Source organism: Aptenodytes patagonicus, chromosome 5, assembly GCF_965638725.1.
Source record: "Aptenodytes patagonicus chromosome 5, bAptPat1.pri.cur, whole genome shotgun sequence".
In the NCBI taxonomy this organism is placed as follows: Eukaryota; Metazoa; Chordata; class Aves; order Sphenisciformes; family Spheniscidae; genus Aptenodytes; species Aptenodytes patagonicus.
Window position 1 is genome coordinate 34,489,328 of NC_134953.1, and position 14,117 is coordinate 34,503,444.

Here is a 14,117-nt window from a genome sequence, read left to right on the forward strand (position 1 = left end):
ACATTATTACTTTTGATACCAAACAGCCTAAGATCCAGACAGTTGGTCTCAGAAGTTGTAAAAATTTAGATAAACAAAAATAAATGTATTCCCTTGCTCAGTAATTAACATTATCATCAAAAATAGGACAAAACAAAGAAACATAACATGTGTTAAAAAGAACAACACAATTTAGTGTTTGTCGTTCAAATGCCCGCTAAGCCGTAACAGTGTCACTGCACTGAGGTCCAGGCATGCACCAGGACACGTACATCAACAAATAAAATGTGGGATCATGTTTGCTGTAACAGAAGAAAAATGCTAAAGTTCCTTCAGCAGTGTGATACAGAAAACTAAATGTAGGGCCACATAATTTCCAAGGAAATACCACCCCTCTAAAACAATCTATGCTAGACAGAGGTGCTACTATGCTCACCAAGTTGCTGCAGGTTTGCTTACACGCATACATAGGTTTCCTTGGACTATTCCTTTGTCCTGAGATACTGTCTGTGTATCAGGTGACTACATTTTTTGATGCATTCCTTTCTGACAAAGTGCACTCAAACAGATCTTTTGGACATATTTACAGCCAGCAAAAGCACAAAGCCTGCAGCCAGTAATTCTGGCAGAGAAACAGAGTAGGAAAAGCTAATAGCTGGACACATGCATCTTACACACAGCACACATCTGTTGATCTCATTTTGTCAGTCTGTTGAGGTACTGGATTTTCCAGGCAGGCAAAAAAATCTTCCTGTGTAAGTTGCAATATAAGCAGTCCAGAAGATGGTACATCATCAGTGACGTCAAATCACAGGATTCATCCTGTGTTTGGTCAGGTCCCAGTGTTCCCTCCCTGGACTACGGGAGATTAAATATGCATTGCTAAGGGGTGTGGCATCATTAGATGCAAATGCACGTATAAAAATACTGATGGTTCTGCTGGCAAGGATCCTGCTAGCTGCATAACTGAATATCCAGGCTGTGTAATATCAGAGTTCAGCAAACAGAAAAATTTATGCTTCCTCTCAGATAAATTTATTCAGACAGAAGAGATTCAGCAAGCTGCTATGTAACGGACAGCCTGATTCATCCTGCCTTCGGCTGATTAAATTCAGAGGCTGATGTAAATTATTCCATGGAGAAAGTCATTCGGATTTGGTCTGAGTTGCTGCATCCATGGTAATGCACCAGGACACAGAAATTTTAACTTTGCTCCAGCCAGGTTAGGAGACACAGTATGGCCTAGACTCAGACTTCCCTGTTGAACAGGGTCACCAATAAACCACCGAATGCAAACAATGGAGAATACCTTGACTTCTCAGGGAATTATTAGAAACTCTTCTCTAATACCCAACGTGTCATGCTGGCAGTCAGGTTCAGTAAAGACTGGTTTCAAACTTTCCTCGTTTGACTCTTTTTAGACTCCCAAGTCTCCCAGTGATCTTGGGGAGGGTTGGCCGCAGGATCTTCTATTTTAACCTGATCAAGAGGTTGACAAATGCCCCTTACTCTTTTATATACTTATATTCGTAATAAAATTAATTCCCTTTACTCTGAGACTTTGCTGTTGCCATGAACTCCAGATGGGTCTGAGCTTTACAAAAGAAGAGAAACAGAATGTGCAGATAGGCAATGGCTCATTCCTTCGAAGTAGTATGATACCCCTAAACAGCCTTAACTCCTATCGGTTTCCAGATGGACTTCTGGGATATTAGTTTTGACCCACAATGATCTTTGTTCCTGTGAATCCCATTGTTGGATCACAAGGTGGTTTTTTTCCCTGGCTTTCTATTGCCGTAGCAGAGATTATCTACAAAACCGGTAATGTACAGAGGGAGGGATGGGAATAAGAGAGGAAGGGGTATTCTCCATCTCCCAAATGCACTCCTCCCGCTTCAGCCAAAGAGCTGTAAAGCTTATCATCATAGGTTCGGGCTGGGCTGAAGAACACAGGAATTCCAGAGGATGGATATATTTTTTGTCAGGACTTTGAGGTTTGCAGAAGCCATAGCAGAAAATTGTAGCTGGGCTCCCTTTTTCATGAAGATAGTTTGTTGCTTAACTGTCGTTTGTTTTTCAGGGGATCATGGTTTTACTAACCTCTCAAGACAGGACCGACATTTTTTTCCACTACCACCTTCACCATTCCTGATCCCCTCCTGGACTTGAGAAACCTGAAGTTTGTCTAGAGGATTAAGATTAGGATAACATTTACAACTAGACTGTCAGCCAGGCCTCCTGCCTGGCTTCATTTTACGTGACAAATTTGGACCAGCGCTGAACTGCGATAATTGCACAATCATTGCTGGACAAAAACTGGAGTCACGGAAATATGAAGACTATAAATGCAATGAAAACAGCCTACACTACTGCTCAGCACCAGCACTGGAAGGTTTTCATATTTGTTGCCTTCTCAGCTCAAGAGCCAGCACTGCAAGAGATCCTCCAGAAAGCAGAAGTCCATGACCACTTGTAGCAAATATGAAGTTTGCCCTAAAGTAGAGCTCTTGTACATGATGTGGTGTCACTGCAACACCTCCATGTACAGATAGTAATTCTTATTTTTCTAGTGGAATTTTGTAATACAAAACAGGTTAATGGTGCACGCTTTGAACAATGTTCTTTAGGAGTTATTCACCATAGTGCTGGTTTTAAGTCTTGTTATTTGATCAACATGTACCCTAGTTGCTAAATCAATGCCATCTACTTTGATGGTAATCACAAAAATGGCCAGAATCATAAAACTATGTAATATGTTCTCAGACTGAAGAGCCTTCCTCTCCTCTGAAATTTCCATCATATCAAGAAGACTTAATGAAGGCTTAGGAGTAGGAAGTGTCGAGTAACTTTAGGTTCTCAGCCCTGAAATATAATTTTTTGTCCCCAGTGCCAGTAGTTGCAGATTTTATTTTCTGACTTCAAAACAAAAGCAACAAAATTACTGCTATGCAATGTTCAGAAACTCTCCCTGGCTGGCTGTTGCAAAGGTTATTGGAGGTTTACAGCATTTCACGTGAAAGTAACAACGTAATAATAAACATTCAGTTGCTAAAGAGAGAATCCAGTTTCTGCCATTGTCATAATGCTACCAAAACTGTGTGCAAAAGTTGTAGTAAAACTGGATAATTTATACTACACTAGAATTTACAGACTAATACAATCAAGGTTTAAAATGCTTGAGTCCTGCTCTGTGGACCCTTTCCCCCATGAAAGCATCCTCTGTGATCAATAACACCCTGTGCAGGATTACTTGCCACTGCCGAGAGGTACCTCTGTGAAAACGGCAGCAGAAAACCTCTGTTTCATTACAATCCTCCTAATGCTCTTCCAGGACATAAACAACAGTTCCACTCCACAGTCCTTTAATTCCCAATTAAAGATTTCTATGTGAATTTTCATTCAGCTTCCTAGCAGATCTCTGGCTTCTGTGTATCAAGAAACTCTTGAATAATTCAGTTAGATTTGAAAATCTGAAGCAAGTCTACCAAGCAAAATACTGAGGAACTCACAAACAAAGCATACAGTACCCTATCGTCTCCAGCATTAGGTTTTAGGAAGACTTTCCCACGCTATAATCAAGTCAAAAGATTCTGCTTTTGTTGTATTGGTCATTGCACAAACGTTTGGAAGATACATAAACCGGTTAGTGCATAATAGCTTAATCTTTACAAGGCCGAATTCTTCCCAAGGGTGGAAAAACAAGGACAGCAGTTGGAGTCCCCTCCATGTGGACAGAACGGGTGAACATAAACCCCAGGCTATACAGTACAGACAAAGGTTGTTTAATGTAAAACATATTGCTCCCAGCTTATCAAAGCACTCTAAGGATGCACGTAACGTTAAGCTCACAGATGCTCCCATTGACTTCAACAGACAACCTCATACTCAGAAACATAACTGGTCCCTTAAAGACTCTTTTGGTTTGGGACCCCATCACCCCATCTCTTGCAGGATCAAAACCACAATGTGGTAAACCCATGATTTCTCTCAGCTCCTTTCTTCTCCCTTTTCAATAGTTAAGAGAGTAGCGATAATCTCTGCAAGCATGGCTGAGTGCTGCAGACTGTCATCCCCTATAAATACGAAGCATGAATACCTAGTGGCAGAGACAGAGCACATACCTGATCCTTTGCTGGGACCAGCAGCTCTTCAATCATCATGCTGTCTCGGGCATAAGAACTTCTGTTCAGCGTGTAGGACCTATCCGAACTGAAGGAGCGGAGGCTGTTGTATTTACCATTTATCATAGAAAGTGCAGATGACAATGAGATGAACAAAAAATAAAAATAAAAAAATTAATACATGCAACTTCCAGGGACAGCATAAGATGGCAAAATATACATAATCTGTGAAATAAATACAAGGGAAAAAATGGAATAATAAGTATTTGACTGTAGTTAAATATCCCCTTCCCTACAATACACGAGCAATATCACAACAGATATTTACTGATTTGGCAGTAATGCCGTGGTTTTAGAATAAATCTAGAAAAGTGTATTCAAGTATTTAGATTAACTTTGATAAATGTCTTCACGCCCTAATCCTGAAAGGAGACCCATGAGGGCAGCTCCCGGGGGAGCTGTGCGTAGGTTACAGCGCCTGCCCATATGGCTCAGATTGCTGAAGCAGGTTTAACTAAGAGCAACTCTTACGTGTTTCTGTTCTCTTTGTGGCTGAACCACTTTTGACTTTGTTATAAACACCCTAGTTATTCCTTCAGTTAGAAAAAAGGATAATAATTTTGAAATGAAAGAAGAAAGAAAAGAAATTTGCTTATTGATGATTAAATACAGATTCCAATGCTTTGGGGATTATTTTGTGCATATTAGACTATTTAGAAATAACTGATCACTCTGAACGTGTTGCAATTAAATCAATGTGGGAGTGTGTTACACTTAACCCTGGAAGATACATTATGGTATGTGCTAAAAACATGCTGCAGGCCTAGACATGCTTGCTACGTGACAAAAAATGAAGTAGTAAAAAACGTGAATTAATAAAAAGCAACATCCAACAACATATTACACTTTTGAACTAGCAACACTTTTCAGACTCAAAATTCTACAACTCGTTTCATGCATTTTGTAGTTGTTAATTGAACTTTTCTAGTCCTCTAGCACACGTTCCTCCTTGTGCTGGAAGCAGAACTGGGATCTTAATTACACACTGTAGGCATACGTTAAGCAGACTTTTACATGATAAAGGGCATAAAGAAATCAAGTTATATTTGTTATAACAGAAGGATATTCTCTAAGGCTGAGCCCACCCTCCCGCCCAAAAATAAAAGCATGTCATTTTCCAGTGCTGAATAAAATGAAGATGAGCAATGGCAGCAGCAGAAAGATGTAACACGATGCCATGCCTTCTTACCTGACTTTTGGACTAAAGCAATTTACAGTGGAAAAGAAACAGGAGAAATAGAAAGCAAAGAATCAGACGGGAAAAGCAAGATGTTATGGCTGGATGGCTTACATATTTAATGTGTTTATTTCTTAATGTTACACTCAGAATCAGTAGTAAGATACATCCACAGAATACTTTTTGCTAAATAAAATACTTCACAGGAAAAACGCTGTATTTGTCTCCTCTGAGCATAACATGTGCAATGTAAAAAATGAGTTACGCAGCAACAAATAGTAATGGCACTGCTAAAATCAGAAGCATGGGAATATTAGATTTCTCTCAAAAAAAGATAAAATGAGGTTGAACCCTCATATCTACCTAAGAGATCTTGACTGTGAAATTCTGCTCTCCCACTTGCACAGTGGGAATTTAGACATGTGCGGGAAGAGTACTGTAATGAGTAAAAGGTGTCCTGTAAATCAGTGCCCAGCTCTGTACACAAAGTGCACTCCCTCTCCACCATCACCGCAGTACTTCAGACCTGACCACATCTGATAGTGCTGTACGATGACCTTGCTCACGCCAACTTGTGTTTAAAAGCAGCATGTCAGCTTTGTTAGTTAAGTTTACAAAGACGCAAGATTCTCCCTTCAGATCTGTTTTGCTGATTTTCTAGCTAATGGACTATTTAAACGCATTTTGGCATTCCTTGTGAATGTATTATTACATAAATACTTATTAACTTACCTAAAAATTGTAAGTGAAGCAAAACATGGCTGGGCACTACTGAAGAGCAAATTTGCACCGCATGCTTGCATTTCTAATGTGACCATAACAAACAAGACTGAAGGGTAGACATCTAAACTTTACCTTATGTGAGTTGCCATTCACTGTTAGACAATGAACTCACTTTTTAAAACAGATCTTTAAACTACAGCATCGGAAAAAGTCCTCAGGGCTCCAGCTTATGAGGTTTAATTATTAGCTTCAGTACGATTCAACTGTCAGTAAATACATTGCAAATCCACAACTGTGGAAGTAATCTCTGCTCATACAGCTTTAATTGTTTTGAGCAATGCACAGTGCAGGCTTCAGCAAGATTCAAAAATGAAATCTAAAACGCTGATCTAGAAACACTGGGGTTGAAATCAACATTAGTCAGATATTATATTCAGTTTACAGTATTTTATCAGGTTCGCAGAAACTTTGGCCTGTTTTCTGTAACACGTAATCCATCCCCTGTCAAATGAAACCCTACAACAAATTTAGGGTACGCCTGCTTTTTTTGGGGGAGCATTTTTCTTTAGTATTGGCTGTCTCGGTTGGATTACTCACTAGCACCTTTAAAGAAATAAAAGCACCAAAATAGCAAAATGAGTGTCATTCAGTTTTTCTGGCATTTACATTCTTCAGCTAAATTAGTCCATTAAGGAATACTCTAATGTGAGTATCAATCTGACCAGCAGTAGTGAAAAGAAACCTGTTTTTACTGGCTGTTCTATGTCAGTTTCTAGACCAGTTGCAAACTGCTAGCAAAGAAGTGCCTTGGAGATGTTCAGAGCACGAGCAGATACCAGAAAAAGTGAAAGTTAGTTTTCTGTATCATTGCCGTAAGAAGCCAACATGAATAAAGAATATGAAATAAAACTGCAGTGAACATATGCTTTAAAGGCGCAGTATTACCGTAACACGGAAGTACACCCCCCCTACTTTCTTTCGAAATAGACTCCAGCTTTGTGTGAAAGAGCGCGCTTGGTTTGCAAAAACTTGTAACTGTGGTGACAGGCAAACAGGAGAAACAGCAAATACAATACCTGGCGGAGCGGGCTCCCAGGCTAAAGCCCATGTATCCTTCAGCAGGCAAAGAATCATCTCCCAACTCTTTCAGATCCTGGGGTCCGAGGTATTTGTCCGTATCACCTGTCATTGCATCCTCACCTGCCAGTACAAAAGCCAGGCTGAAATCAGAAGCTACGTGTATTGTAGATGTTTGTGTGCTTAGTAAGTTATAACGCCCTTCTCTGCTGGCCAACAAGGAATCAATCCCGTCACCCCCACTTTCCCTACGGCTCTTTCCATGTAGTATGTCAATTATCCACCCTCTGAACGGGCCTGAGAAAATAATTTTATTGGGGGCAAACGTAAGAAGCAAAACTCCACCTTCACGTAAATCCAATAAAGTTATATGAGGGATGACTTTTGCCCAACCGTTTAAGCAAGCTAAAGGGTTCTTCCGTACTTTGCACCGTCGCACTCACTTTTGCTTTCCTTACCAAAAAGCCCGAGCTGACAAACTAAAGTTAGGTTATTCTATATGCAAAAAACCCCCAAAAACCCCACTTGGCTGCGAGAGACAGCCTGGCTGCCCACCAGTACTGAGAAGTGCAGCAAGCTTGAATGGACGCCGAGTAAAAGAAGAGGCCTGCCTTCCACCTTAGGTCTTTCTCAGTAACTTTCGCAAGTTCGAATGTAAAAGGGGATTTTTTTATTTTTTTAATGAACTGCTTCACACTCCCAGGTTGATTTTCTGAAGGCAAGTACTTCATGAAGCCTCTTCACCGCGCGGCTAGCGGGGGCGAGGGCAGGGCTCCGGCGCAGCCCCGCGGGGGCAGAACAAAGCCCGCGCCGAGCCAGCGCTGCCGGCCGGAGGGTCCGACGGGCAGCCGAAACCCACCGAAGCCGCGCGGTTAACCCTTCGGAAAACGCCAGGCGTGCGGGACGCGGACATCGACAGAGAAGGAGAGGATTAGCTTTTTTAGAGAAAACGAAAGAAGGAAAGTTAAATCTTCGGAGAGGAGGGCAGATGCCGCAAAGGGTTAACGGAGCAGCTCACTCTCGCTAGCGGCATTTGCATACCATTACATCATGCAAACCTACATTCCTGCATTGACAGAGCAAGTCCAAAATATGCCTTTTGCGGTTGCAGGATTTTTTTTCCCCTGCTCCCTCAACAACACAGAGCAGAGCGAGCTCCCAGTAAGCTCATTACTTGCCGACGTTCGCGCTCTCCTCCTTTGTGGTGAACGCATTTTAGGTGTGTAAAAGTTGCACAACTTAAAGAGAAGTTTTAACAGCGTGTTCGCGAAGGTAAGTGACTCCGCAAGCCCAGCTATACGTTTCCCACTTTCATTCAAGGAGTTCAGACTAGTTTCCATTCACTTAACTCGGGCAACCACAGGCGAGCTCTGGTTTTAAACTAACAATCAATTCTAAAAATACCCCTTCAGCTACTGCTTTGCAAACGGCAAACAAACAGACCAACTTTCTCCTCCAGCCGAGCAACAACCCGTATTTTAAGCAACAGTTTAAAAGCTAAAATGTTCATAATACACCAGAAAGCATTCAAAAAAACCAGAAACATAAACATTATATATTAAGTTAAACTTTAAAAAGTCTTACTGTTTTGGAAAGCCATTTTCACCAGTCTGGTCTATAAGAATTTTTTCCCTGACGTTTCCAAGAATTCCTATTAGTCCTATTAGTCCTTAAGCAGTGATTTAGAGTTAATCTCCAAACCAGCACAAGCAAACTAATCCCTGTGGGTCATACTCGCTTTCCACACAACAACTGAGATCTTCTTAACATCTTGATCTCTTCGGATGTGTTTTAGGACATGTGCATCTTTGTCCTCTCAACTCAGATCAAAGTTCTTTGCAAATATGAAACAAAATGAAAAATAATGACTACAGTTGGAAAAAAAAATCCCCTTTTAATCACTCTGCAGACATCCCTTTAAAGCTTCTGCTGATTGGATTACAGCCTCCCTTGGCAAGCCTCTCGACTGGTGACATAAACGCAGGCACTCCAGTTATTTGTATGTAAATAGGGGTGCTGCGAGGGTGTAGTTTTTCTGTAACTTGATACCGGGGCCGAGCAGGGAGCGCGGGGCTGCCGGGCTGCGGGGCAGGGCGCTGCGCTCCGCCCGCCCTCGCCGGGGCTGGGGCCGGGCGCCTCCCCCCGCGCCCCCGCTCCCCGGGGGCGTCCCCGGGGACACAGGCGCGAGTTGAGCCCCAGCTGCTCCGCGGGTGCCAACGGCGGGGTCTGGGCGCTGCCCCCACTCCCTCTCCGCCCTCCAGCGTGGGGTGCTTGTGTCCAGAGAGAAAATTCAGGAGCTTGAGAAACACGGACTGCAGCCTGGGAGGTGACGAAGCGGCCCAGAGAGGGTGAGAGATACGGGCAACTTTGAGCAACTACTAACTGGGCCAGTAAATTTGGAAACTTCTGCCCTTACAACACCTGAAGCCAAGCGCTGCGCCACAGTAAGGAGCAGACGAGGCATTTTCTTTAGGAGCATCATTTGTCAGAGGCAAGGTGGAGAATGATAGAACACTATTCCAGTTGAGCTGCAAAATACATTAGATGTTATCCTGCTCTGCAGCTAATCCAGCCAGAGCAGGATTACTCTGATGAAATGCTCTCATCAAAGGAAAAGCTGCATCTAGGAGTGGTAATTTCAAAGAATTCCAGACATTGCTTTGTGATCGTGGGAGGCTGGACCAAAATGGGTGGTGCACGTTTCAGCAATCCCACTCTGTTTAATTAGGTGCCACAGCCTAATCCTCTGCGTTTCAGGTAACGAGCACAGTGTTTGCTCACAGCACCCTGTATTCCTGCAGAGAGAGGTCCCATGGAAAAGTGAAGACAAAATTCATCTCTGAACGTAAATGAGAGAAATGCCCTAAAAAGTGTGGCACCGATGAAAAAACACGAAAGAGGGAATACTGCATTGCTTTGCTGCAATTGCCATCCTTCCCTTCATAATATGTTATGTGTTGAAGAAAGATGATGTCCCTGTTAACAGTGGGCAAACATACCCATCACAAGTATAGGAAACCATTCAAAACCCAGGAAAGAATAATGGCAGTAGGTCAAAGCAAAGGCCCATCAGTTCTAGTATACCCTGTCTCTGACAGCAGCCACACTTCACAAAAGAATATAAGAACATGAAACAGTGTCCCGGAAGTCCTCCGGGACATTCTTCTAGCTGGCGGTGATTTGAGCACACATTTTCTAAAGCCCCAAGAGGTTTGTATAGCCATGAACAGGTTCCCCCCCCCCCCCCCCCGCCTTTTAAATTCTTCCAATTACACTTTGAACTCGTGTAAACTTTTTGCATTCCCCACGCCAAGGATGTGTGCAAGGAGTCACACGATTCAACTACCTGTTGCAGGAAGAGCAGCCCTTTTAAGCTGAATGTACTTGCTGGTTTCACTGATGTCCCCTATTCTTGGACTTCTGGACAGGCAGCAAGCATTACTGGTCACTTTGCCACCTGCTATTGTATATGTTCCGGCCTATCCCTCATTCAGCTTTTTTTTCTGGGATAGACAGTCCTACTCTCTTCACTCTTTTCTCCCTGAGAAGCTTTTCCATACCTCTCATCACTTTCATCACCTTTTCCCATGTTTTCCCCATTTTTCTGGTCCCTCAGCATGTCTCCTACAGCTGGGAATTGCAGGAGCGCAGGGTAGGTGCTCTTTTTAGAGGCCAGTGAGAAATACAGGCTCTCTGGCAGCAGGAGAGAAGGCATCGTATGGCTTGGGAAAAGTCCCAAACAAAATTTAATCATAGCCTGGGATCCAAATGGGCATTTGTCATTGGCTTTGCCAAAGATCCCCGAAGCTTTCACCACTCCCTCGTCACAGCCTGTCCAGAGCTGCCTGATGGCAGAAGAGGTGCAGCCACAGGGAAGAGCAGGATGCTTCTAGTTGTAGTCAAGGTTTTGGTTTCACACAAGTATGGAGAAAAGCCAATACCAAACCGCTGAAACTTCTATGAATCTGTAAAATTTTATGGAGACAAAGAAACTCAGAAAACTCTGAGCATAAAAATATAATAAATCAACCCCTCCTAAAATGAGCAATAACAGACTTTCATGCAAGGGAATGCCTTGACCTGTCTCAAATGCACTTAAACTGCTGTACCTCAGCACCTGCTCGGGGATCAGGCAGTGTGCACTCATGTCCTGGTAGGACATCTGTCTAATCTGCCGGGGATTGATTAGCATGATACTTAGTCCTACTGAGAGGAATCTCCATTAAATGGGTTTAAAACAGTGTCCTTATTTGCACCCAAAAGTTTTGTATCTACTGAAGACCAAATAAAAAAAAAAAAATAAAAGCTCAACAATAAGTGTTTCTTGACGACGACTGTCTAAATTCTCAATACCTGAACTGTTTTTTGGTTTGGATTTTTTTCCCTTCGCTGCTCACATAGTCTCACCCTTCTTTGTATCAGCTTCCAATGCTTGCTGTCCCTTCGCCTCTGGGACAGCAGTGGCAGGTTTTGGGAGGGGCTGTTGTGAGAGAACTCATTGCCGGGTTGTGGCAGTCGAAGCAGGGCTTCAGCTTCCTCCACCAGATTAAAGCTCTTGCACCCGCCCAGAGGGATGCTCCGAGGCTGAGCATGCGAGGGGGTTCCCCCTCCAGGCCTCCCACAGACGGCTCGGGTTATGCTTTAGCATGGCTGATTCCTGGCTCCCCACCAGCCCCGTGGCCACGGGGCACAATGCTGGGGCTCCCAGCAGCTGCATAGGGTGTGGGGTGTGAGCTTACATCTGGAGACGGTAAGAGGACAGACCCACTTCTTGCAGTCTCAGGTTTCACATTTATAAGATTTGCAATCTCTTTAAAAATAAAAGCAGAGCACGTGTTCAGTGTGAATCGGAATTGCTCTATATTATTCTACAAACTTTCTGCTACATACGAAGATGAGCCTTCATTTTTTTCCCACAAAATCATGTTCGCATCTTTCAAAAAAACCACCATTTCTTTTTTGCAGTGTAGCAGTTTCCCAGCACTTAACCTCATTTGGGCAGAATTGCCAGAGTAGCCTAGGAAAAGGAAGAAAACGTCTCTCCTCTCAACCAGTCTGACTCCAAACCAAACTGTCCTCGGCAGGGAAGAGAAATTACACAATTTCCATGTAAATACTTATTTAGCGGGCACAGCAAGACATAAACACAAGGAAACAGTTTCCTGACATTTGCCTCTGAGCTCTGAGACTCTACTTTCCAAGCCTTCAATTTCTCTTATGAGAGAAACCTTGAGGACTGTGGCATATTGAGAAATCTTTAAACAAGCTTCTCTCACTGAAGAGTTTTGGCTTATGACATGAACGTTAGCCAAGTGAGGGAGAGCTCGGATTTGGGTGGTAAATTTGTGCCCTTCTCTCACTTGGAAATCAGCTCCCTGGCTATGAGGTTAGTCAGAGTGCATTACCATCTTGCACATACTTATTTCTGCTGGCCTAAGTGGACGCATTGTATGTAAATACCCTATCAACTTTGAGGAGTTGTGGGGATGGGCATCGGTATATTGTCTTTACAGATGTGCAAGTCAGGAAAGAGAGACAGGCCAGTGGCTATTACCTCAAAGCCTGTAATTCATCACACGCCTTGCACACTGGAATGCTTCAGCATAGATTAATTAAATACCTATTGTTTGATTTGAGAGCTCTCTTTCAGTGTTAGGTTTGAAAATGACCCTGTTATATATAACCCAGTCTCTTAGCTCCCCTAGTAACAACATGGGTGCAGACTAGTCTCTAGGCAAGGAATCGATCGTATTACCTGCATTCTTAAATTTTGGTTTGGTTTGTTTTTTGTTGAATTGAGAGTTAGTGACTATAAAAACCTTCCACAGATCTCACACATCCCTGCAGGCTTTGCGTTTGGCCTTAACAAATGATCCCGTATATTAAAAGACACATTTTACATCTTTGGTTCTAATATTCAGATTCCATACCGGAGTGTTTCTCATCTGTACCTCGCTGCATGCTGTGCAGTGGGACACGGCAATAGTTACTTGCTCTATTAACTATTACACATCAGTGTTCCAGTCAGTTAAAACAATATTTTGAGCAGTACAATAGCCTAAGAGAGCTATTTGTAAAACACAGGTGTAGGGTAAGAACACTATCCATTGCAGCAATGGGAACACAACGACAAACTGAAAACAAACCAAAGGCCTCAATGCATTAATTAAACAAAAGCTGCAGACAAAGAGCTAAATAGCTTTTACACCTTACTGCTTAAACGGTATAAAAATTAAAAGCAAATATATCACTAGGGAGGGAAAAAGAGAGATTAACTAAAGAAGCACAAGAAAATGGTACCCAGTCACTTGTTTTCCTACTAGAGATGAAAAAACTGCAGCTCTAATGCAAGTGAATTGGGACACACAAAAAAGCCTTCAGGATACTGTCCTCCTCTCATCAAGTCAAGACCTTCCTATTTCTGAATGTCAGCTGAGAACCTAATCCCGCCGTGGCCTCTGGAAACCTGCAGTTCCTGGTGCAACTCGCACGGACTCCTGCACATCCAAACCAGGAGAGGTCTGACCTAACTGGGGATGCTGGTATAGGGGAGGAAAGCAGTTGCCAAAGGAGTTTTAAATACCTGGGGACCACTGAAGCCATGTCAAGCCTGCCCAGCACCGAGGAGTGAGCTGGGATGGGCAGGCTGCTAGCACAAATAGCTCAGGAAACTTATTAGAGGCACTGAAAACAGAGGGCTTTATTGCCACTCTCACAGATTTCACATCACTTTGCAGGATGATACAAATGAAATCTCAGCTACAAAGTACTTCCTTAATACTAACAAACACCAACATGTTGAGTCCAACGCAGCATCTCTTTATTCAGGACAAAAGTAGTCTGATGTGGTTTCACTGAATATCATGACCGAAATATTATATGTTAACCCCCCCCCCCCAAACAAACAAAAAAAACCCCACCCTGAAAATACTTCTCTCCAGGCTAAGAGTCCACTATCAATGTAAATCAACCATTTCAGA

The 14,117-nt window shown here is 42.8% G+C and overlaps 1 protein-coding gene across 8 annotated transcripts in view; it reads right to left on the minus strand.

Annotated features, from left to right (window-relative positions):
- ANK3 (ankyrin 3) overlaps nt 1-14,117 on the minus strand; it is a 208,866-nt gene that overhangs the window by 67,533 nt on the left and 127,216 nt on the right. For 7 of the 8 annotated variants that reach the window (XM_076339319.1, XM_076339318.1, XM_076339315.1 and 4 more), the window contains 2 exons: nt 7,137-7,260; nt 4,101-4,203 (listed from right to left, as the gene is read on the minus strand). In XM_076339319.1, coding sequence (XP_076195434.1) covers nt 4,101-4,203; nt 7,137-7,260 — 227 coding nt within the window. The remainder of the gene's footprint in view (nt 1-4,100; nt 4,204-7,136; nt 7,261-14,117) is intronic. The other variant, XM_076339316.1, reaches the window with a different exon arrangement.